Below are 21579 nucleotides of genomic sequence, written 5' to 3' on the forward strand. Positions count from 1 at the left end.
CTGGGGCCACCTCAGAAGACAGGATGGGCAGTTGTGTGGTCAGGCACAGTGGCCAGGGAGAGGTGGGATAGCTGGGGAACATCCCAAATTGGCTAACTCCAGCATGGAAAGGGCTTAGGAAGAGAAGGAAGGGAAGAGTCTCCTAAAATCTACAGAGTCTGAAAGTCTGCTCAGACCTGGTGGGGACAAGGGTGAAACAACAATCTCTGCCATGTCCAGGGATCCTGCAGGATACATAGGAGGATCCAGGGGCTGCTTCTTTCTCTCTGCTAGGAGTAGGCTCATTCCCAGGGCTGTCACCAAAGTCACCCCCAACTGTGTCACTGTCATTTTGTACCCAACATCCCTTCAGCCTCCCTGGTGAGACCCTCCTTATTCTGCAAAACTCACAAACTCCCCACATTTTTGGAGACAGAGGGGCGAGAGGAGACCCAGTTGCCCCTTCACCTGAGTTCCTTTAAATTCAGACTTCAAAGGGCAGGAGAAAGTCAGGAAATGTTTTCAGATCTCATCAGAAGATGAGACTTGTTACAACATGAAACTCTTTGGTCGGGGAGAAAACCACACCAGGTTTCTGCCTCTTATGTTTATTGGGGGATGGCACATGCCAAGGAGAAAGGCTTAAGCAAACACACGTGATTTTTCCCATGGTCCCAAGGAAAAGGTGAACCCTGAGTAAAAATAAACATTTTACAACAGGACGAGTGAAACTTCCAGGGGAGCAAACTAAAAAGTCAGTTGGGTGAGAAACATCTTCAGCCAAGGCACCAGGAGGAAATTCCTGTTTTGGAGCTCGAGCTGCGGCTGATGAGTGACATTGATTAAAGTTGCACCATGGCTGGATCCAGCACAAGAGCTTGAAAGAAGCCAAGGCTCCCCTGCACACTCGGAGCTGCGCTTGGATCCATCCCCGCTCCTGCCTGTGGTCGGGCGTCTCTTGCTTGGAGGGTGCTGGGCTCATCCCAGCCAGGTTTGCGGCTCCCCATGAATGGGCAGGTCCCGCTCCCAAAGGAGAGCTGGGCACCTTGATGTCCAGCAGCTGGATGGGAGCACGAGGGATTGAGCTGTTCTTGGCTGCTGTTGGGAATCTCAGTCCTTACCAGGTGGTCACTGGGGGGGTCATCGTGCAGTTTGCTCCCTTTCTCCTCTGGCTGCCGCAGTCAGGGGGTTGATCCCTTTCCTATGCCCTCCTGGTGGGGCCACTGTTCTTCAGGATGGTGCCAGATCCCCCCACCACCACTGAGTTAGATCCCCCACCCAGGGAGCCAAATCCACCCCCAGCACCAAATCCACCCCCTCCCAGGCTGAAGCATAAACCAGCACCGCCCGTGTTGCAGCTGCCTTTCCCGCTTCCAAAGCCAATTCCTCCTCCTCCAAGGCACAGTCCGCTGCCATATGCACCTCCCACAGAGCTGCTGCCGCCCACCACAGCTGCAGAGAGGAACAAAAGGACCAGGTTACCTCTGATGCCACCAAGAAGTGTGGGAGCACCAGTCCCAGCCCACCACACTCCTGTGGGAACAGTACTTACAGATGCTGACAGAGCTCTGGCACTCTCCAGACATCCTGCAAGGAAACAAGATGGAGTGTCAAATCCAGCCAGAGCATCTGGAGTGGTTCAACTCCATGAAGTCAGGATTGGTCCACTGACACAGCCACAGGACCACGGTCCACAGCTCATAACAACACTATTAATGTTTATGAAGACAATGGTATACATTTTTCCCATTGACTGATCAGGATACAGGGAATTCCTGCTGTATCCCACCCACCTGCACTCCTCGCCCTCCAGCAGCTTCCTGTAGGTTGCAATCTCCACATCCAGGGCCAGTTTGACGTTCATGAGCTCCTGGTACTCCCGGAGCTGCCGGGCCATGTCAGCCTTGGCTTTCTGCAGGGCTGTCTCCAGCTCGGCCAGTTTATCCCTGGCATCCTTGAGAGCCACCTCCCCGCGCTGCTCTGCATCCGCAATCGACGTCTGAATGGTCTCACACTGGAGGGCAAGGCATGGGGGGGATGAGTGGGGTGGGAGCAGCCAGTGAGAGATGCAGCCATAATCCCAGATCAGAGAAACATGTAATGGTTTGGGTTGGACAGGACCCTAAAGAGGATCTGGAGCATGCACAGGAACACCTTCCACCATCCCACTTTGCTCCAAGCCATGTCCTACCTGGCCTTGGACACTTCCATGGATGGAGCATCCATAACTTCTCTGGGCAACATGTGCCAGAGCCACTTAGGCTCAGCTATTCCCAGGTCCCTCCCATGCCCAACAATTCCCACCACACTTATTTTCCTTCAGGGAAGTTTCAAAAGGCATGACCAAGAGGTCCTCCCCATTGCTCCAAAAACATAACCCCCACCTGCTTCTTCACACTGTCGATCTCAGCCCGGATCCTCTGGATCATGCGGTTGAGCTCTGAGATCTCGGTCTTGGTGTCCTTGAGGCTGTCTCCATGCTTGCCTGCGGTTGCCTGCAGCTCCTCATACTGGTGGGATGAAGCAGGAGGAGCATGTTGAGTCCACTGTAACCTCACAGCTGCTCCCACATCACCGCAGAGAAGCCAAGGAGAGCAAATCGGTGCCAGGTCCACTCTGGATGGACCAGCACCAGCAACGTTCCAGATCTTGCATGGCCAGACCTGCTACCAGTAGCTCTCCCACCCCCTTGGACACTGGAGAGCCCCAGCAGAGTGTGCCACCCTCACCTTGCACCGGTACCAGGACTCGGCCTCAAGCCGGCTGCGGTTGGCGATCTCCTCGTACTGCGCCTTCACCTCGGCAATGATGCTGTCCAGGTCCAGGTTCCGGTTGTTGTCCATGGACAGCACCACCGAGGTGTCGGACACCGTCTTCTGCATCTGGGCCAGCTCCTGCAGGTAATGCCCAACCCGGATTTAGCCCTTCCAGAGCTTCCTTATGGTGCCACAACCCTCCCCCATCCCGGTTGCCCCACAGTACTCACGGCCTCGTAAAGACACTTGAGGAAGTTGATCTCATCCAGCAGAGAATCCAGTTTTCCCTGGAGTTCCACCTTGGCCATGTAGACTCCATCCACATCCTGCAGCAGAGATGGGATGAGAAAGGCTGCTCATCACACACCAGTTAATCTAAAATTTCATGGAACAGTCTGGGTTGGAAGGGACTTTAAATGCAATTCCACCCCCTTCCATGGGCAGGGACACCTTCCACTCTCCCAGGCTGCTCCAAGTCCCATCCAACCTGGCCTGGGACATTTCCAGGGGTCAGGCAGCCACAGCTTCTCTTGGAAATCCATTCCAGGGCCTCCCCCCCCTCACAGGGAAGAATTCCTTTCCAGTATCCCATCTATCCCTGTCCTCTGGCAGTGGGAAGCCATTTCTTGTGTCCTGTCACCCCAGACCATTGTCCAAAGTCCCTCTCCAACCCTCCTGGAGTCCCTTTAGTTAAAAAGCAAGGATTGACCTTCTTCAGGAGCACAAATTCATTCTCAGCTGCCGTTCTTTTGTTTATCTCCTCCTCGTACCTGTGGATGGGAAGGAGGGAGATGGAATCTGGCTGCTTGTTTTGGCTCAGGCTCAGGCTAATGAACATTGTTGGCCTCAGACTCATAAACCCAGCAAAAATAGATCTGCCATGAGGGAGATTTATGGACAGGGAATTGCACTTTGCCTTTCAGGACAAGCCCTGGCTCCTGCACTTCCAGCACCTGGGTGAGGAAAGCCTGGAAAGAGGAATTCTGGCTCTGCTAAAGGGAGTCCTGGTGCTTGCAGCCACTCCAAACTCCTTCTAGGAGATCCAAGAACCTTCAGCTCCTCACAGGTATTGTAGAATCTCCTGATTTGGAAGGGGCTTACAGGGATCATCGAGTTCAGCTCCTGGCCCTGCGCAGGACACCCCAGAATCCCAAATGGACTCAAATTTTCCAGATGCTTGTCCCCAAATATAAAGTCAATTTTCACTCAGCCTCTGGTTGATCCCAGGTCTTGTGGATTCCCATGATTCCCAGACTTCTTTGCCCAATGTTTTTTGTAATTCCTCAAGTGGATTCCTTTCTCCAGTCTTTGTTCTACTTTTTCAAACTGGACACATTTTATGTTCATATTTATAGACTAAAATAAATTATATATTATAATATTATAATAACTAACAGCAGGAAAATAGTCTTTACTTTTCCTTTTTTTTTTTTTAACTTCTTGTCAGCCTTCCACAGAAACCCTCAAATCCTGAATGATATTATGTGAAAGAATCATGAGGAAATCCATAAGGAAATTAGAGCTGGATTTAGAAACTGATTAATAAATTAAATCATAATGTCACTGATTCTTAAGGAATTCCTTCTTGAGGAGGACAAAGAGTGGAGGATCCTCCTTCAGGAAGAAGCACAATTCAAGCAATATATTGAGAAAATCTGAGAACAGTTGAAAAAAACCTTGAAAAAGCACCACTTTTCATCCAAACTCACTTTTCCCAAAACATTTTACATTTTCTAACCATCGGGGAAAAAAATCAATATTGATAAATATTATCAATATTTTTCATTTTTTCACTGTTTGAAGTGAGTTTTTCTCTCTGATTATTCACCACCAGACACTTCAAGCAACTTACTTTGTCTTGAAGTCCTCCACCATGTCCTGGAAGCTCTTCAGCTCTGTGTCCAGCTGGTGCTTCTCACTGGAGAGACAATCCAGCTGCTTCCTCAGCCCACTGATGTAGGTCTCAAAAAAAGGGTCCAGGTTCCTGCCCCCCGTTCCTGCGCCGCCCTGTTCCTGCAGCAGCTTCCACTTGGTCTCCAGGACTCGGTTCTGCTGCTCCAGAAACCGGACCTGAACAGGTGGGGAAAGAGTCAGATGCTCCCTTCAAAACCCCATCTTTTTATTGATTTTTCCCCCCATGTGCTTTCCATATTTTATTCCCATTTAATGTTTGATAACTCCCCAGTCCTACAGGACAGGTAGGACCACAGTGAATGGGGCAAGTGGGCAAAAGGGGGTCACATCCCCTTCCCAATTTTGGAGCTTCTAAACAGGAGAAACACGATGAACTTCATGGGTTTGGCATCTTCTTGCTCAAAATAGCCAAAAAAGTCGCAACATCTTCAAAATGGACCAAAACACCCAAAAAGTCCAATCATCTCCTTAAAAAAAGCCTAAATCACTACTTATCCCATCTTCTCCTTAAAAATAGTCCAAAACACCCCAAATCCCAACATCTCCATGAAAATATTAAAAAAAAAATCCCACCTTCTGCTTTAAAATAGCTCAAGTCACCAAAATCACATAATCTCCTTAAAAGAAGCCTAAGGCATCCAAAATCCCATTAAAAATAGCCCTAAACACCCAAAAAATTTCACCTACTCCTTCAAAGTAGCTCAATGTTCCCCATAAAATAGCCCATTTTCCCCTTAAAAACAGCTCTGAACACCTTCAGTTTATGGTGATCTGGGCAACTGCAGCTCTGGGTGCCGCTGGATGAGCATCTCCTGGTCATTCCCACCCTCCGGAGCCCATCCTGGAGTGAAGCCCCTCCAAACCTTGTCGATGAAGGAGGCGAATTTGTCATTGAGTTTCTTGATCTCCTCCCGTTCCTGTGTCCGAACCTTCTGGATCTCAGGGTCAATCTCCAGATTGAGGGGGGCCAGCAGGCTCTGGTTGATGGTCACCTCCCTGATGCCACCCGGGGGGCACGGCGGGAAGCCCTGGCCCCCCATCCCACCATCAAATCCTCCACCAAAGCCACCAAAGCCACTGCCAGGGCCTCCACCAAAGCACCCTACACCATAGCCCCCCCCAAATCCTGCTCCGGCCCCGAAGCCGAAGCCTCCTTGGCCACCAAAGCCTCTGCAGGCACCACCAGCACCCCCAAATCCTCCCAGGGAGGTGCTTTTACTGCCCCCCAGGGAATAGAGGCTCCTGCTGCTGAAGCCACCGGCAGTTCCCCGGCATCCTCCACGGGGCATGGAGCCAAACGTGACCTTGTTCTTGCCCCCGAAGCACACAGAGCTGGAGCTGAACCCCTTGCCAAGAGCACAGGACTGGCGAGACATGGTGAAGGGTCCCCAAAATTCTGAGCAAAAAGCTGAAGCTGGGGCTTGAGAGGCAAGAGAAGCCAAGTCTGTGGGAGCAGCTGCTGGGGCCCCCTTTTTATGGGCACAGGGAGTTGATCGGTGCCAGGGGGGAGTGGAAATGTCACCTTTTGGGGATTGTTTCATTCTCTTCATTGTTTTCAGGTTTGAAAGGACGCCCTCCTCACTTTGGCACAACCGTGACCTGCCTGCAAACACTCCCCAGAGTGCAAAGAAAAACAAAAGTATTGTTGGTGTTGGAGGCGAACTCCAACCCAAATTCCCTGGGCCATGGCCAAAGCCCCGTGAACTCTCTAATGTATCACACCCTCGAGGGAAACCCTTGTTTTAGCTAAATCTATCACTTTCGGCCTGACTCCAGTGGCTGGGTTCACTGAATTCCAACAAAAACCCAGGCTCCCAGGCACACCCTCAGATGCACTCAGTTTCAACCTCCTGCTCCGAGGAGGGGTGAGTGGGTTGTCCAAAGTGTTTCACAACTGGGAGCATTAGTGTTGGGCAGGGTTCTAAAACTACTTTTATGTCAATAAAGGTGATTTTAAAATCTTCTTAAACCTTCTGAAAGCATTTTGAAGTCATTCTGGATCTCTCTGAGTGATGGGTTGAGCTGGGTGAGACACACTGGGATTTGCAGAGACTGAAATATCCCAATATATCTGTGTTGGGCACACCCCAGCAGCATCAAGACTGTTCCCTGACCCACAACTTTGACAGGGGATCACATCCCTCCTCTGAGGAACCCTCCAGGGATTTTGTGATGTTTCCTGAGGGTCCCTGTGGATCTCCAGTCCCTCCATAGCACGTCAGCACATGGTATTCAGCAAAGCCACTCCCAGCCTACCCCATTGTTAAAACAACACAATTTAATTGCTTAATTGCTTTAAATTTCTATTTAAATGAGGTGTTGAGCTGCCTCCATTGAGGATCCCGGTTTATCCCACTGTTAAAACAAATAAAAAGCCTCAAAACTTCCCCCAACTCCACACTGCCAATAAAATCCAGCTCTGGATTATCCCGTTTATTGGGAGGGGTTTGTGGAACCAGTTTCAGCTGCAAGACTGTTTACCCCGGCTTTTTATTCACTGAAAAGATGTAAATCTAGGTCTGGGTGCATGTCCCGGTGTTTCCTCCTGAATCTCATTGGGGATTCCTGAAGCTCCAGGATTTTCAGCCCCAGGGAATTTGCAGTGCAGGGAACAGGGAAGTTGATGCTCTCCTTGAACAATGCGCGTCCTGCATGCCCCAATCCCACCTGGAAACCCCCTCCCACCCTCCGGGGTTCCCCAGCTTTCCAGCTGGAGAGGAGAAGCGGTTTGAACTGGCGGAAGAAGGCGGAGGCTGCATCTCCTCACCTTACGCAACCGGCAGATCAGCCCCAAAACCGAATGAACCTGTTGGAGCCTGGGCGGAGAGCATTCCTGCCAGGAGTTCCCAGGGTGGCTTCAGCAGCAGCTCCTGGCCCAGCTGCTGCCCTGCGGCCAGCCCAGCACTTGCCCAAGCAGCTGCTGGGCCAGCAAAGCCCTGCCCCACCCTGCCACCAAGGGGTGAAGACACCTCACTGGGACATGGGATCAGTTCCCAAATCCCTCCTGAACTCCAAGGTGGAGCATCTCAGATGCTCCAGCACTTGCCGGGATAGGAATGCATCAGGAGTAAAGCTGAGGGTCCAAGGTTGGCCACTGTCACCCAACCAGTGCTGGCCACCATCACCCACCCAATGCTGGGCAACATCACCAGCCAACATTGGCCACCATCACCCACCTAACACACTGGCACCCATGGAGGGCCATGCCCCACTCAGTGTTGGCCACCATCACCTACCCAACGTGGGACACCATCCTCTGCTCAGTCTTGGCCACTGTCACCCACCCAACACTGGCCACCATCACCCACCCAGCAGCTCAACTTCCCACCTTCCCCGTGTATCCTATGGGACAACCGTGCCCAGCAGTCCCAACCAGGGCAATGTGTAGCACAACCAGAGCCCAAATACAGCCATTTTCACCCCAGAACTGTGCTGGGACTGGGTCCAACTGGGAAAACCTCAGATCCGGAAACTCCTGGCTGCTCCGTTGGCAGCCACCGAGCTGGGAAATTGCAGGGCTGGGAGCAGGAGTGGTGGCGGCTGGAACAAGATGGAGTCCCGGGAGATCAAAGCAGGTGTTGCAGAAGACGGGCGGCACCTGGCACTGCCGAGAGCCCCGGGCGCCCCGGGATCCACGGCGGGTGCAGAGCTGGCAGCAGGAGCTCATGGCACCCCCAATCCCAGGGGTCACAGCCCCCAGGGGCGGGTTGGCTCATGCCTGATGTGGGGCCATTGGGGTCACCTCTCCTGCTGTCCCACTGCCAGGGGGGGACCCCACACCATGCCCAGCCGGAGGGAAAGCTGATCTGAGCCCCAGCGCTGGGAAACAGATCCCAGGGAAGGAGGATTGGGATCGTCAAGGAGGCAGCCCCAGGAAGGAGCACCCACTTGGACTTGACAGCCCCCCATGATCCCCATGAGGGGGTGAGGACCCTTCTGGGGGTCACAGGGTGGGGGTGGGCGCCAGACAGGGGCAGGGCTGACCCTGGGGATCCCACAGGAATCCACGTGAATATCCCATGGGAATAAAGACCCACGGGATACACAGGTCCCCCTGCATGGGCGGCAAACAAGGACACCAAAATGGGGTGAATTCAGTGTTAAAAGGGTCAGGGCAGGTGCTCAGGGTGGGGGGGAATCCCGTGTTTTTGAGGGAAAAACATTGGATTGGGGGGGTTGAACCCAGTAGGCCCCCCAGCTGCAGCATCACCAATTCCTGAGGGTGGGAAACAGGTGGGCTGCACCCCAGGCTATTCCTGCATCCATCCCTGCATCCATCCCCACCCTTCCTCCATCCCTCCCTCCCCAAGCCCTTGGGATCACAAATCCAGAACCACCCCTAAAGGGCCGGAACGTGCCCCAAAGCCCAACCAGGGTCCCAAAAACGAGACCACACCCCAAGCTACCGCCCCAGGCCCCATTCCTGGGGGTTCCCCAGCTCCGAGGGCACTGCACATCTCCCCCCAGGTAAAAAGGCAACACTGACTCCAAACGTGCTGAGTCTGGGGGTGCAGAGTCTCAGGGGCTGCGGGGGATCACAGGGAGGGGACGGGAGGAGGTTTGGGGTGCCGGGAGGAGAGGAGTGCAGGGGTGTGCGTGTGAAAGTACTGAGAGTTTGGGCGGCTCCTCCCGACGCTAATTACACAGTTAATTGCCCCAACAGGCCCCAGCTTGTCACTGCACCCCAAAACCCCACCCGGGTGGCAGCCAAGGGACCAACCCCCAATACGGGGCATGGATACCCCACTGTGGGGCAGAGACCCCCCCAAAAACACCCTGGACACATCTGTGTGAGGAGGTGCCCACCTGAGCACCTGATTTTGGGGGTCCTCTCTGTGGAGAGTTGGGTTTTGGGGTGAAGGAGCCCGTTCAGCAGGTGGATCTCTGGAGGGCTGAGCTTGGGGGGGGTCCCCGTAAAGACAGAGATGGGGGCTGAGGACTCCCTGATCCAGGAACACTTGGGGGGCAGGAAGTGTCTGTCTGAGCCCCCAGATTTTGGGGATCCCCTCCATGGGGAGGTGGTGTTTGAGGAGAAGAAGCCCATTCGTGGATTTGGGAGGTCTGAGCTTGGATGGACCTTCAGGGGTGGAAATGGGGGTTCAGTTTCCCTAGCAGAAAAATCTGGGGGGGGCACAAACCCCCAAGTCCCCCGGGCCTGACCTCATCCTCAGACACAGGGGGACCCCCCCAGAGGGCAGGGTCCCCCACATTTCCTCCATCACCCCTCATGAGGCCCCAGAACCACCCCCAACGGTTCAGCACCCCCAAACCCCTCACCCCACTCCCCCCATCCCAAGAGGAACCCAGGTGATCCCAGAAGGAGCAGGGACCTCCCAAAGCTGCGAAACCCAAACACCCTGAGCTCGACCCCAGACGCCGGAGGACTCCCATGTCCCCCAGAACGCCTCGAAGGCCCCGAGAATGGGCCCTAAGGGACCCCAGGGTCCGGGTCCCCTCTCTCGGCTCCTTCTCAATGCCCTGAAAGGCTCAGGGACTCCCCCAAACCAAAGAGGGCGCCCCCGGGCGGGTGAGTCACGGCCCCACCCATGGGATGAGCTGGGTCAGGTCTCCGCCTGCCCCACCTCCCCCTCCCCCCCCCCCGGCCTGGGGGGTCCCGAGGTCTCGGGCATGAACCCCCAGGGTGGGTTCGGGGTCAAACCCTGCATGGGGAGGGATCCCCGAGATGTCCCCGTGCCTCAGTTTCCCTCCCCGGCCACCTCCAGCACCCGCAGCTCCAGCGCTGGCAGGTTTGGGTGATGGGGGGGGATCAAATCCCTCCCCAGGACCCTGTGGGTGCCCCGGGACCCCCGAGGGTCCCCGCAGTGTCCCAGCGGGGAGGGGTGAGACCCCCCTGCCCCCAGAGACCCGCCCATGGTTGCCCCCTCCCTGGTTTGGGGTGCCCCCCCGTGGGGAAGGGGGCGAAGCGAGCAGGGGATGCTGGCACTGAGGGGGTCATGGGAGGGGTCCTCTCCCACCCCCCGAGTCCAGATGGCGCTGAGGGTGACACGGGGTGACATCCCGGGGGTCCCACCGAGCTGGAGGGCTCCAGCTCCCCCCCCACACAATCCCTGCCTCAGTTTCCCTGCAGGGTCCCCGTGACCCCCAGTTTCCAACCAGGAGGGGTCCGTGGGGCTCAACCCCCCCAGAACCACCCAGATCCCCCCCCCTCCCCACCCCCGAAGCCCCTGAGACCCCAGACCCCCGCTCGGCCGCACCCCCCCCCACCCCCCCCATCTACTTCTAGACCACCGCAGACACCCCCAGACCCCCCCCGACCCCCAGCTCCCCCCAGCTCCCCCCAGCCCCGCAGCCCCTAACACCCAAACCCCTCCGGACACCCCTAAACCCACCCCCTGCCCCCCCCCCCGGCACCTCCAGGTCCACCCCAGAGTCCCCCAGACCCTTCCCGACCCCCCCATAACCCATCAGACTCCCCCCTAACCTCATCTGCCCCCAGATCCAGCCCCTGGTACCAAACCCCCGCCCCCAAATTCTCCGTGGAGCCGGACCTGGCCGGGGAACCCCATTCCCAACGGGGACCCCCCATTCCCGACTCACCCCACTCGAAATTGGGGGGTCCCAACGCCCGGCTGCCCCCAGCCCCGCCCGCGGCTCCATTCCCGCTCCTCTGCCGCCCTCCAGCGCCCGCGAACCCCAAAATCACCGGGCCGGGAGGGCCGGGGGAGCTCTGAGGGCTGCGGGGGAGACCTCGGGGGTCCCCAAACCAGCCCTCCCCCCCAAAAAAAAAACCCGACACGGGGTCAGGGGGGCAGGAAGGGGGTGCAGGGAGGTGACCCCAATTTAACCCCCCGGTTAAATTGGTTTTTTAAGGGGGGGCGGTGTCAGCCCCCCCGCGAGCCGGCGCCCCCCGTCACCCCAAAGGCCCCCCAAAAGCTCAAGCCCGAATCCCAGGGACCCCGAGTGCCCGACCCTCGGACTCCCCAAATCTGAGGGGCTCGCGGTGGCTCTGAGGGAGCCCCCCCAGCTTGGGAGCAGCCCTCCCCTGCCCCCCAAATCAGGGAAGGGTCCCCAAAACCCCCGGGGTGCGAACTGGGGAGCCCTGAGGGCTCCGTGTGCTGCAGGACTGCAGCGCCTCCCCAGCTCCTAAATTAATTAGTGCTTAATTAATTAACCCTCTGCTGGCACTAATTACGGACACCAGGTGTCACCCCCCGGCCTGCGGATGGAACGGGGGGGGGGGGACACCCCAAAACCTGCAAGGCCGCCAGACCCTGTGGACACTCCCACCCCCCCAAGCCATGGAGGGACCCCCAAACCCTCCCTCCCTCCCGGGCCCCGAGGGCTTAATGATTAACGGGGGGGGGGGGGGGGCGGGGGGGGTCCCCCTTCCCCCCATGGCGACCCTCCAGGGCGGCTCCGAGCCCCCCAAAACGGCTCTGAGGCCCCCAAACCATGCCTCGTACCCCCAAATCTCCACCACACCAGCCCAAACAGCCCAGGGCACCCCCCCGACACCCCTAAACCAACTGGGGGGGCCCAGGACCCCCAAACGAGGCCGCTGCCCCCCCCCTCCCCGCTGCTCCAAAATGGGGGGGGCTCGGAGGGCAGCCAGGGGTTTTGGGGTGCGGTGGCACCCCGAGAGAAAAGGGCCCCACAAAGGCCCCCCAGAAGGACATGGGCACCCCAAAACAGACCCTGGTACTCCTGGATGAGCCCAGGAAGGGACCCAGGCACCCCAAAATGGATTCTGATGTCCCAGAAGGGGTCCTGACACCCCAAAACAAGCCCTGGCATTCCAAAACAGACCAAGGCACCCCAAAATGAGCTCTGAGGGCCCAGGGTAGGTGCTTGTACCCCCAAACTGACCCAGGTACCCATGAACTGGTTCTGGCACCCCAGAGGGTAACCAGGAACCCCAAAACAGACCCCAGCACCCTGAGATGGGCCCTGGCACCCCCTGAGGGAACTGGCCACCCCCAAAAAACCCTGGCACTCCAAGATGGGTCCTGGAACCCCAGAAGGGGCCATGGCCCCCCAAAACTGGGATGGGTTCTGAGATGCCAAAACGGTCCCAGGCAGCCCAGGATGGGCACAGACACCCTAAAACTGCTCTAGGCGTCCAAGAAAGGACCCAGGCACCCCAAAACAGGGATTGCTATCCCAAAACAAGTCCTGGCACCCCTGGAAGGGTCCTGACACCCCAGGAGGGACCCTCGTACCCCCAAACAGATATTGATAGCCCAGGATGGGTCCTGGCACCCCAAAGCACAGCCAGACATCCAAAAAGGGACCTGGGCACGTTGGCACGGTCACAGACACCCCAGGAGGGATCCAGGTGCCCCAGGATGAGTCCTGGTACCCCAAAACAAACCCTGGCACCCACAAATGGGTTCTGGCCCCCCAACACAGCCCCAGGCACTCCAAGATAGGTCCTGGCACCTGGGAGAGATCCAGGCAACCCCAAACAGGTATTGGCACCCTGGGATGGGTCCTGGCACCCCAAAACTGGTCCTGGCACCCCAGGATGGGGGCTGGGCACCCCAAGATTGGTCCTGGCAGCCACAGATGGGTCCTGGCACTCTAAAACAGATTCTAGGACCCCCAAACACACCCAGAGACCCCAAAACTGATCTGGCAACACCAAGACTTGTCCCAGTCTGCTAAGAAAGTCTTGGGAACCTCAAAACAAGACCAGGCACCCCGAGATATGGATCCCACCACACCCAGATTGATCTGAGCACCCCAATATCGTCCTGGCACCCCAAAACACCCCAGGCAGCCTGGGATGAGCCCTCCCCCACTCCCCTTCCCCCTCAATTATCAACACTCCCGAATTTCCAAGGTTTTATTCCAGCAGCAAGCAGAACACCCAGGGGAGGCCCAGACCTCCCAGTTCCCACCTCCCCGTCCAAGAGGGGACAATGGGGGGGGTTGGAGCCCCCCGGGGGAGACTGGCACTGGCTCAGGTCGTCAGCAGAGGGTGCCTGGTGTCCTGTCGGGAGCTGGGGACCCCCGGGAAGGGGGCCAGGATGGAGGGGGGACACACCAAGGGCGGGGCTCAGCAGGTCAGGACATGGGGGACCCCCCCAGGAAGGGAATGGGCTCAGCTGGCCTGAACGAGGGGGATGCCCCACCAAAGATCCCCCCAGGACATGGACAGGACCCCCCAGGAAAGGGGACTCAGCCTGGACTTGGGGGGATCCCCGGGCAGGAAAGAGGGGACCTGGGGGAGGGCTCAGAATGTCAGGACATGGGGGACCCTCCCCCCCACCTCAGAAAAGGGGGTTCAGCTTGGGAGGATATGGGGGAACACCCTGAGAAGGGGAAGCCCAGGGGTCTCAGCTGGGCTGGACATGAGAGACCCCCAGGAAAGGGGGAGGGCTCAGCTGGGCTGGACATGGGGACCCCCTCTCGGGAAAGGGGGTTCGCTTGGCCAGGACTTGGGGGGACACCCTGGGGGGGGCAGGGAACATGGAGGAGCCCCCTGGGAAAGGGGGGGTTTGGTTTGTGTGGGCATGGGGGACACCCCAGAAAGTGGGGCCCGGGGGGGGGTGGTCAGCAGGTCAGGATTTAGGGTTTGCTCAGGAAAGAGGGGGGCTCAGCTCAGCCAGCCAAGCCAAGGCCTAGGGGTCCCCCAGGAAAGGGGGTTCAGCTTTCCAGGATGTCGGAGGACTCGGACACGAGCTTCCCATCGCGGGTCTCAATCTTCTTGATGACGATAGCCCGGGATTTGAGGGGGGCCGTGCTCTCGGGGGGTGGGGGCGGCACCGAGTACCCTGAGCTGACCACGGCCCCCCCAAACACCCCCCCAAATCCCCCCCCAAAACCTCCCCCGAGTCCACCTGTGGGGAAGAGGGAGCAGCTGTGAGGAGGGGCACAGGGGGGCACCCAAAATCGGGGGGTTCTGGGGACCCCCCAAACTCACCCAGGTACCCTGAAGGCTTGGTGTGGATGCTCAGGTTCTGCACAGCAGCCTCCAGCCTGGGGGATCCGCCAGATAGGATCAGTGACGGGGTGGGGGATAAAGGACATGGCCTGGGGGGAAATCTGGGTGGGGGGAGGGTTGGAGGGGGTCCCCCAGACTGAGTGGTTTTTGTGGGAATCCATAAAATCTTGTCATAGCAGCCCCATCCCGTTTGTGTCTGTATATAAACTGCCAGCGCACAGTTTTGGGGGGAGAGGAATAAGGGACATGGTCAAGAGGGGGGAATTTGGGACGTTCATGGGATGTGAGACATGGGACATGCAATGTCCGTGGGACATGAGATACCCACAGGGTATGGGATGTGGGATATGGGATGTCCATGGGATATGGGATATGGGACGTGGGATGCCCTGGAATATGGGATCCTCGCAGGATATGGGACACGGAGTACAGAATGTTCATGGTATCCAGGATGAAGGGCATGGTAAAGGGGATGCCCATGGGATTTGGGATGGAGCATGGGACACCAGGTGTGAGATATGAATGCCCAGAGGTTATGGGATGTGGGATGCAGTGGGTTATGGGATGTGGGATGCCCATGGGATCTGGGATTTGGGACTGGGGCTTCCCACCTGCTCTCCTCGCCCTCCAGCAGTTTCCTGTAGGTCGCAATCTCGATGTCCAGGGCCAGTTTGACGTTCATGAGCTCCTGGTACTCCCAGAGCTGCCGGGCCAGGTCCTGCTTGGCCTGGGCCAGGGCCCCCTCCAGGTCAGCCAGCTTGGCCCGGGCGTCCCTCAGTGCCAGCTCCCCGCGCTCCTCAGCCTCGGCCACGGCCGCCTCCAGCCCAAAGCGCTGTGGGACAGGACACTGAGCCCAGCATCCCCCCAGACCAGTGTCCCCATCACCCAAAATCCCCAGTATCCCAATGTCCCTCGCCCCCTCAGTGTCCCCATGTCCAAGTGCACCCAGTGTCCCAGTATTCCATGTCCTGTCATCCTCTGTGGTCCAGTGTCCCTGTGTCCCAGTATTCCTCACCCCCCAGAATCCCTCATATCCCACTATGCCTCACCCCCCTTTTCCCACCAGTATTCCCAGCCCCCCAAAATCCCCCACATCTCCGAGCCATCGCTCTCTCCTCCCGTTTCCCGGATGACATGCCAAGGGATCCTCCGGAATCCAGTGTGGGGGTTCCCTGGGGGTGCTGGGGGATGTGTGGGGGAGGGGCAGGCCGTGTGCTTCCAAATTTCCATCCGAGTTGGACCCCAGACCTGGTTTTTCAGAGCTTCAATCTCTGCCTGGATCCACTGGATGCGCCGGTTCAGCTCCTGGATCTGGCTGCGAGTCTGGCGCAGGTCGTCCCCCTGCTTCCCAGCTGCTGTCTTCAGCTCCTCGTACTGGAGACACCAGACAGGGGTGGCAATGTGGGGCATCCCCCAAACCCACCAGTGCCCCAAAACGGGTAGGAAAAAGCTGGGATGTGGCCAAACTTGGAGGGATAGTCCAGGGTGGGATGCAGTAGGTCTGGCTGGGTTTGGGGCTGGGATCTTGGAGGGATGGAGATGGGGGGACCCCCCCTTTTTCACCAGCACCCCAAAAAACTGGGATGGAAGAGCTGGGATGCAGTGGAGACAGGAGGGATGCCCTGACAGGGATGTGGTAGCTCCAGTTGGAATTTGGGGGGTCCAGCTGGGTTTGGAACCGGGATCCTGGGGGAATGGAGATTGGAGGGACCCTTCTTTTCCCCCAGCACCCCAAAATTTGGGAAGAGCTGGGATTTGCCTGTATCAAGAAGGATGTTCCAACTGGGATCTGGGATCTCAGGGGATGGAGATGAGGGGACCCCTCTCTTCCCCTACACACCAAAACCAGGGTAGAGAGAGTTGGGGTGTGGCCACGCCAGGAGGGATGCTCCAGCTGGGATGCCATGGGTCCGATTTGAAGTCAGGGTCTTGGTGGGATGGGGAGGGGGGAGCCTAATTTTTCTACCAGCACCCCAAAAATTCAGCGGAAAGAGCCAGGATGCAGCGCTACTGGGAGGGCTGATCCAGCTGGGATATGGCAGCTCTCATTGGGATGTGGTGGATCTGGCTGGGCTTGAATCTGGGATCCCAGTGGGATGAGGCCTCCCACTTTCCACCAGCATCCCAAAACGGAGGATGAAAGAGCCTGGGAAGTTCTGGCACTGGGATCTGCACCAGGAATGGAGATGGGGCCCCTCCCTGCCCCGTGGCTCCCCAGGACTGGGATGATGCCAGGGGGAACACTTCAGGCTGGATGTGGCAGCTCCGGTTGGGTCTCAAGCCAGAATTTCTCCCATGCAGCAGCTGCTTCCTCCAGGGCAGGGAGGAAGATGAGGAGGATGAGGAGGAGGAAGAGGAGGAGGAGAAGGAGGAGGAAGGATTTGGGGCAGGGAGGAGGAGGAAGATGCAGCAAGGAGGAAGAGGAAGGTTCAGGAAGCAGGGAGGAGGTGACAAGGAGGAAGAAGGATTGAGGAACAGGGAGGAGGAGGATGGGGCAGGGAGGGAGGAGGATGAAGGCTTGGGAACTAGGAGTAGAATCGGGGAGCAAGGAAGAGGATGAAGACTTGAGAAGCAGAGAGGAGGAGGAGGAAAAAAGCTCAGGGCAGGGAGGAGAAGTAGGAATAAGAGAGGATGGGGCAGGGAGGAGGATGAAGGCTCAGGGTGTGGAAGAGGAGGAGGAAGTTTTAGGGAGCAGGAAGGAGGAGGAAGTGTCAGGGGGAGGAAGAAGAGGAAGAAGAATTAGGGAGGAAAGAGGAGGAAGATGAAGGTTTGGGGAGCAGGCGGAGAGGAGGAGGATTACTGGGTAAGCAAGGAGGAAGAAGGTTTGGGGAACAAGGAAGAGGAGGAAGAGGAGGAGGAGGAGGAGGAAGATAAAGGCTTGGGCAGCAGCAGCAGCGGGTGCTGTCCTGACCTTGACCTGGTAGAGGCCTTCAGCCTCAGCGCGGCTGCGGCCGGCGATGTCCTCGTACTGCGCCCGCACGTCCGCCAGGACCCCGGCCATGTCCAGCTGGCGGCTGTTGTCCATGGACACCACCACGGCCGTGTCCGACACCTGCGCCCGCAGCTCCTGCAGCTCCTGCACACACAGGGGGTGCCTTTAGCAGGGGGGCACCCCCTGAATCCAGGCACCCCAAATCCCAGGCACCCCCAAACCTCCTCATAGAGCTGCCGCAGGAAGTTTATCTCGTCCGTGAGGCTCTCCAGGCGTGATTCCAGCTCCACCTTGGACATGTAGGCTTCATCCACGTCCTGCAGGAACACCCCTGTCACCCCCTGTTCCCAGCACCCCAGGGACCCCCACAGCAACCCCTTGGTCTCAGGGACTCCCCCTATGTCGGGGTCCCCCCTCAGTGTCGGGGTTCCCCCACCTTTTTGAGCAGGACAAACTCGTTCTCCTTCTCCGTGCGGTGGTTGATCTCCTCCTCATACCTGGGCAGGGGGACACAAGGATGGGGGGAGACAGGGGCACATGGAGAAATGGGAATGGGGGACATGGGGACAGGGGGAACGTGGGGATATGGGAATGGGGGACATGGGGATATGGGAATGGGGTGACATGGGGACAGGGATATGGAGACAGTAGGGAGGGGACATGGTGACAGGGGGGACATGGGTCTATGGGGACATTGGGACAGGGAGGGATATGAGGATGGGAGGACATGGGAACATGGGGACACAAGGGGATGGGAGGACATGGGGAGGTGGGGACAGGGGGACAAAGGGACAAGGCGATGGGAGGATGTGGGGACATAGAGAGGACTTACACCAGGGATGTGGGGACATGAGGATACAGGGAGACCCAGGGACATGGTGGGGACATCGAAGGCCATGGGGACAGGGGGACACGGGGATGAAGGGACATGGGGGTGAGGGCACACAGGGTGGGGACACAGGCATATGTGGGGGAACACTCGGGGACACAGACGTGCCCTTGAATTCCTCCAGGAGGCTGCAGGTGTGGCGTGGGTGGCATCAGCAGGCACAAGGTGGCATTGGGGCGTTGTGGAGGGGTCTGGGGAGACATGGGGGTACCCGGGAGATTTAGGGGACATTTGGGGACACTGACTTGGCCTTGAACTCCTCGACCAGCCCGCGGACGTGGCCGAGCTCTGCGCGCAGCCGCTGCCGCTCCTGCCCGAGCGCCTCCAGCTGCCGCCGCAGGGTCCCCGCGTAGCCCTCGAGGAGCCCCCCCAGGCTGCTGCGGGGAGGGGGCTGTGCCCGCAGGAGCCCCCATTTGGTCTCCAGGAGTTTGTTCTGCTGCTCCAGGAACCGCACCTGCGGACAGGGAACAGCACCCCAAAACCAGCCAAAATCACCCCAAAATCACACCTGGGGGAAAGCAGGATCAGGGGCACTCCCATACCTCAAAATCACCCCAAAACCACCTCTACCCCCAAATCACACCTGGGGGAAAGGGGGTCAGGGGCACTCCCATACCTCAAAATCACCCCAAATCACCTCCACCCCAAAATCACACCTGGAGGAAAGGGGGTCAGAAGCAATGCCACTCCCCAGAATCACCTCAAAATCACTCGACATCCCAAAATTACCCCAAAATCACCCCTGCACCCCAAAATCCCACTTGGGCAAAAGCAGGATCTGGGGCACTCCCATACCTCAAAATCAGCCCAAAAACACCTCCACCCCCAATTCATACCTGGGGGAAAGGGGGAAAAGGGAATCAGAACCCCAAAACTACCCCCAAATCACCTCTGGGGGAATGGGTTGGGCTGGAGAGGGGCATGGAGTGGAGGGGGCGGGGGGGGGGCAGGGGGAAGATTTGGGGTCCTGGGGCAAGCTGGAGTCTGTGTGTCCTTGGGTAACTCAGGAGGGGGTTCAGAGTGTCCCCAAAAGGGGGTGTCACTGTCTCTGAGGGTCTCAGAAAGTCCCCAAAGGTGCTCAGGAGGTCCCAGCTGATCCAGAGGGTCCCTGAAGGGCACCCAGAAGGGCTTCTCAGTGTCCCCAGGGGTCTCAGGAGGGCCCCAAAGATGCTTGGGACGTTCCATCTGAGACTCAGGGGGTCCCAGAGAAGGTCTCAAGTCCCCAAGGGTACAGAAGTCCCCAGAGATGTTCAGGAGGTCCCAGGGTGGTCTCAATGTCCCCAGGTGTCCCAAGACGTCCCAGGTGCCCCAGGAGGTCCCAGAAGCCAGTCCCCAGGGTGGTCCCACCCCTCCTCGGGGTCCCCCCAGCCCCACCTTGTCGATGAAGGCAGCGAATTTATCGTTGAGGGTCTTGATCTGCTCCTTCTCCTCCCGGCGCAGCTCCTGCAGCTCGGGATCCACGGCCACGTCCAGCGGCGCCAGGAGACTCCGGTTGATGGTGACGGCCGTGATGCCCGCGCCCGGCACCCACGAGGGTCCCCCGAGCCCCCCGGAGCCGCCCCGGAGCCCCCCGTAAGGGCCGAGGGCCGGGGCCGTGCTCATCCTCAGCGCCGGAGCGGCCGTGAAGGAGCGGGATGAGAAGGAGCGGCCCGGAACGGCCGAGCTGCTCCGCAGCGGCTCCCGGGGGATGGAGACCGACATCTGAGAGGGGAGAGTGGGAACAGAGGCTGCAGAGAGCCTGCCAAGTGCTCGGGAGGTGCGAAAGGAGGGCGGCTGGAGGATGAGGAAGCTGGAGAAGATTGGGAGGAGGTTGGAAGTTGGGAAAGGAGATACGAGGGAGTTTGGAAAGAGGTTGGAAAGTGGATGAAGAAGGTCGGGGATGGTTGGAAGAGGGTTGGAGGAGGCTGAGGGGGATGAGGAGGCTGCAGGGAGGATGGAGAAGGTTAGAAGGAGGATGAGGAGATTGGTGCAAGTTTGGAAGAGGGTTGAAGAAGGTCCTCAGCTGAGCAGGACGAGGACGACTGGAGGAGGCTTAGGACGGCTGGAAGAGGCTGAAGAGGCTCAGGATGATGAGGACGGCTGGAGCAGGTTGGAGAAGGCTGAGGAGGGGAAGGCCGAAGGCCGCGCTCGGGGCAGGGAGGCTCCGGCGGCAGCCCCGGCAGGACCGGCCGGACGGGTCGGGGCAGGACGGGCCCGGCCGGGCGGAGCGGCCGGGCGGGTTCCGGGCGCCTTCCCGGTTTGGTTCCCGGGTTGGTTCTCGGGTTTATCCCAGAGCCGGGGGAGGAGAAGCGGGGGGAGGGACCGGAGCTTTAACCCCTTCGGGACGTGGGATTGGCGGGATCACCGGGATCCACAGGCATCGGGACGGGAGGGTACGCGGGGGTGGGCTTACCCCAAAATGCGGGTCCCTGTGCTCCCCATCCCCCTCTGTGCCCCTTCCCGAAGGAGGAGACCCACCAAGACTCCCTAGGGAGTGTCCCCAGCCCTTCCCCACCGTGTCCCCACACCTGAGTCTCCTAATCTGAGTCCCTGACTCCATGTCACCAAGTCCTGTCACCCAGTTTGGGCCCCCGACCCCAGTCCAGATCCCCCCAGTCTCAGCCCCCAACCCCTGACCCAAGCCCATGTCCCCAGCTTGTCCCCCAGCCTGGGTCTCCAGACCACTGTCACCACCCTGTGTCCCCCAGTCTGCATCCCCAGCACCACATCCCCAATCTGTGACCCCAAACTATTCCCACAACCCCTGACCCCAGCCCCTGTCCCCAAATCACAACATGGGACTCCAGTCACATCACTCCAAATCTAGCCTCAGACCTGTCCCCAGGCCTCACCAGGGCCTGTCCCCAGTGCCAAACTCAGCAGCAAAATAGGAAAAACATCCCCAAAATGGCATGGGATGGATGGATGGATGGATGGATGGATGGATGGATGGATGGATGGATGGATGGATGGATGGATGGATGGATGGATGGATGGATGTGAGTTCAGGTGAGGTCAGGTGTGTGCAGGTGGGTCTGACAGGTGCCATTGTGTGCAGTGGTGTCTCCTGCCCAGACTTGCCCGGCACGAGGGCGGCACACGCTGGGCACTGGGAGGGCGGCACCCACGGGTTTGGGATCCCGCAGCTGGGATCTAGAGGGAGGGAGCTTCCTTCCTTCCTTCCTTCCTTCCTTCCTTCCTTCCTTCCTTCCTTCCTTCCTTC

At 58.4% G+C, this 21579-nt stretch overlaps 2 protein-coding genes across 3 annotated transcripts; both read right to left on the minus strand.

Annotated features, from left to right (window-relative positions):
* Nucleotides 1-600: 600 nt before the first annotated feature.
* LOC136567857 (keratin, type II cytoskeletal 4-like) lies at nucleotides 601-6025 on the minus strand. The gene is made up of 9 exons (XM_066567620.1): nucleotides 5513-6025; nucleotides 4588-4805; nucleotides 3445-3505; nucleotides 2966-3061; nucleotides 2709-2873; nucleotides 2364-2489; nucleotides 1773-1993; nucleotides 1532-1566; nucleotides 601-1431 (listed from the first exon to the last, which is right to left on the minus strand). Exons 1-9 carry the CDS (start codon nucleotides 6023-6025, stop codon nucleotides 1181-1183), a joined length of 1686 nt encoding a protein of 561 aa, XP_066423717.1. The 3' UTR covers nucleotides 601-1180.
* A 7881-nt stretch (nucleotides 6026-13906) lies between these two features.
* Nucleotides 13907-20428, minus strand: LOC136567858 (keratin, type II cytoskeletal 8-like). 2 transcript variants are annotated; one of them, XM_066567622.1, is made up of 9 exons: nucleotides 19752-20428; nucleotides 18623-18831; nucleotides 17925-17985; nucleotides 17710-17805; nucleotides 17468-17632; nucleotides 15805-15930; nucleotides 15168-15388; nucleotides 14536-14591; nucleotides 13907-14437 (listed from the first exon to the last, which is right to left on the minus strand). In XM_066567622.1, the coding sequence occupies exons 1-9, from the start codon at nucleotides 20076-20078 to the stop codon at nucleotides 14259-14261; spliced, it is 1440 nt and encodes a 479-aa protein (XP_066423719.1). In that variant the 5' UTR covers nucleotides 20079-20428; the 3' UTR covers nucleotides 13907-14258. The 2 variants fall into 2 exon arrangements, with proteins under 2 accessions (XP_066423719.1, XP_066423718.1); XM_066567621.1 differs by having other exon boundaries at nucleotides 13907-14452.
* Between the last annotated feature and the right edge of the window lie 1151 nt (nucleotides 20429-21579).

The sequence above is a fragment of the Molothrus aeneus genome, chromosome 30 (assembly GCF_037042795.1).
Source record: "Molothrus aeneus isolate 106 chromosome 30, BPBGC_Maene_1.0, whole genome shotgun sequence".
In the NCBI taxonomy this organism is placed as follows: domain Eukaryota; kingdom Metazoa; phylum Chordata; class Aves; order Passeriformes; family Icteridae; genus Molothrus; species Molothrus aeneus.

Bases quoted from the DNA above. Each gene is read 5' to 3' on its own strand.
- LOC136567858 (XM_066567621.1), bottom strand. From the start codon at position 20,078: ATGTCGGTCTCCATCCCCCGGGAGCCGCTGCGGAGCAGCTCGGCCGTT. The intron at 18,832-19,751 runs GTGGGGCTGGGG...CCCTGTCCGCAG, and splicing joins TCGCTGCCTTCATCGACAAG to GTGCGGTTCCTGGAGCAGCA. The intron at 17,806-17,924 runs GTGGGGGAACCC...GTGTTCCTGCAG, and splicing joins AGTTTGTCCTGCTCAAAAAG to GACGTGGATGAAGCCTACAT.
- LOC136567857 (XM_066567620.1), bottom strand. From the start codon at position 6,025: ATGTCTCGCCAGTCCTGTGCTCTTGGCAAGGGGTTCAGCTCCAGCTCT. The intron at 3,506-4,587 runs GTAAGTTGCTTG...TCCCATCCACAG, and splicing joins GTGGAGGACTTCAAGACAAA to GTACGAGGAGGAGATAAACA. The intron at 1,567-1,772 runs GTGGGTGGGATA...GTTTCCTTGCAG, and splicing joins CTGGAGGGCGAGGAGTGCAG to GATGTCTGGAGAGTGCCAGA.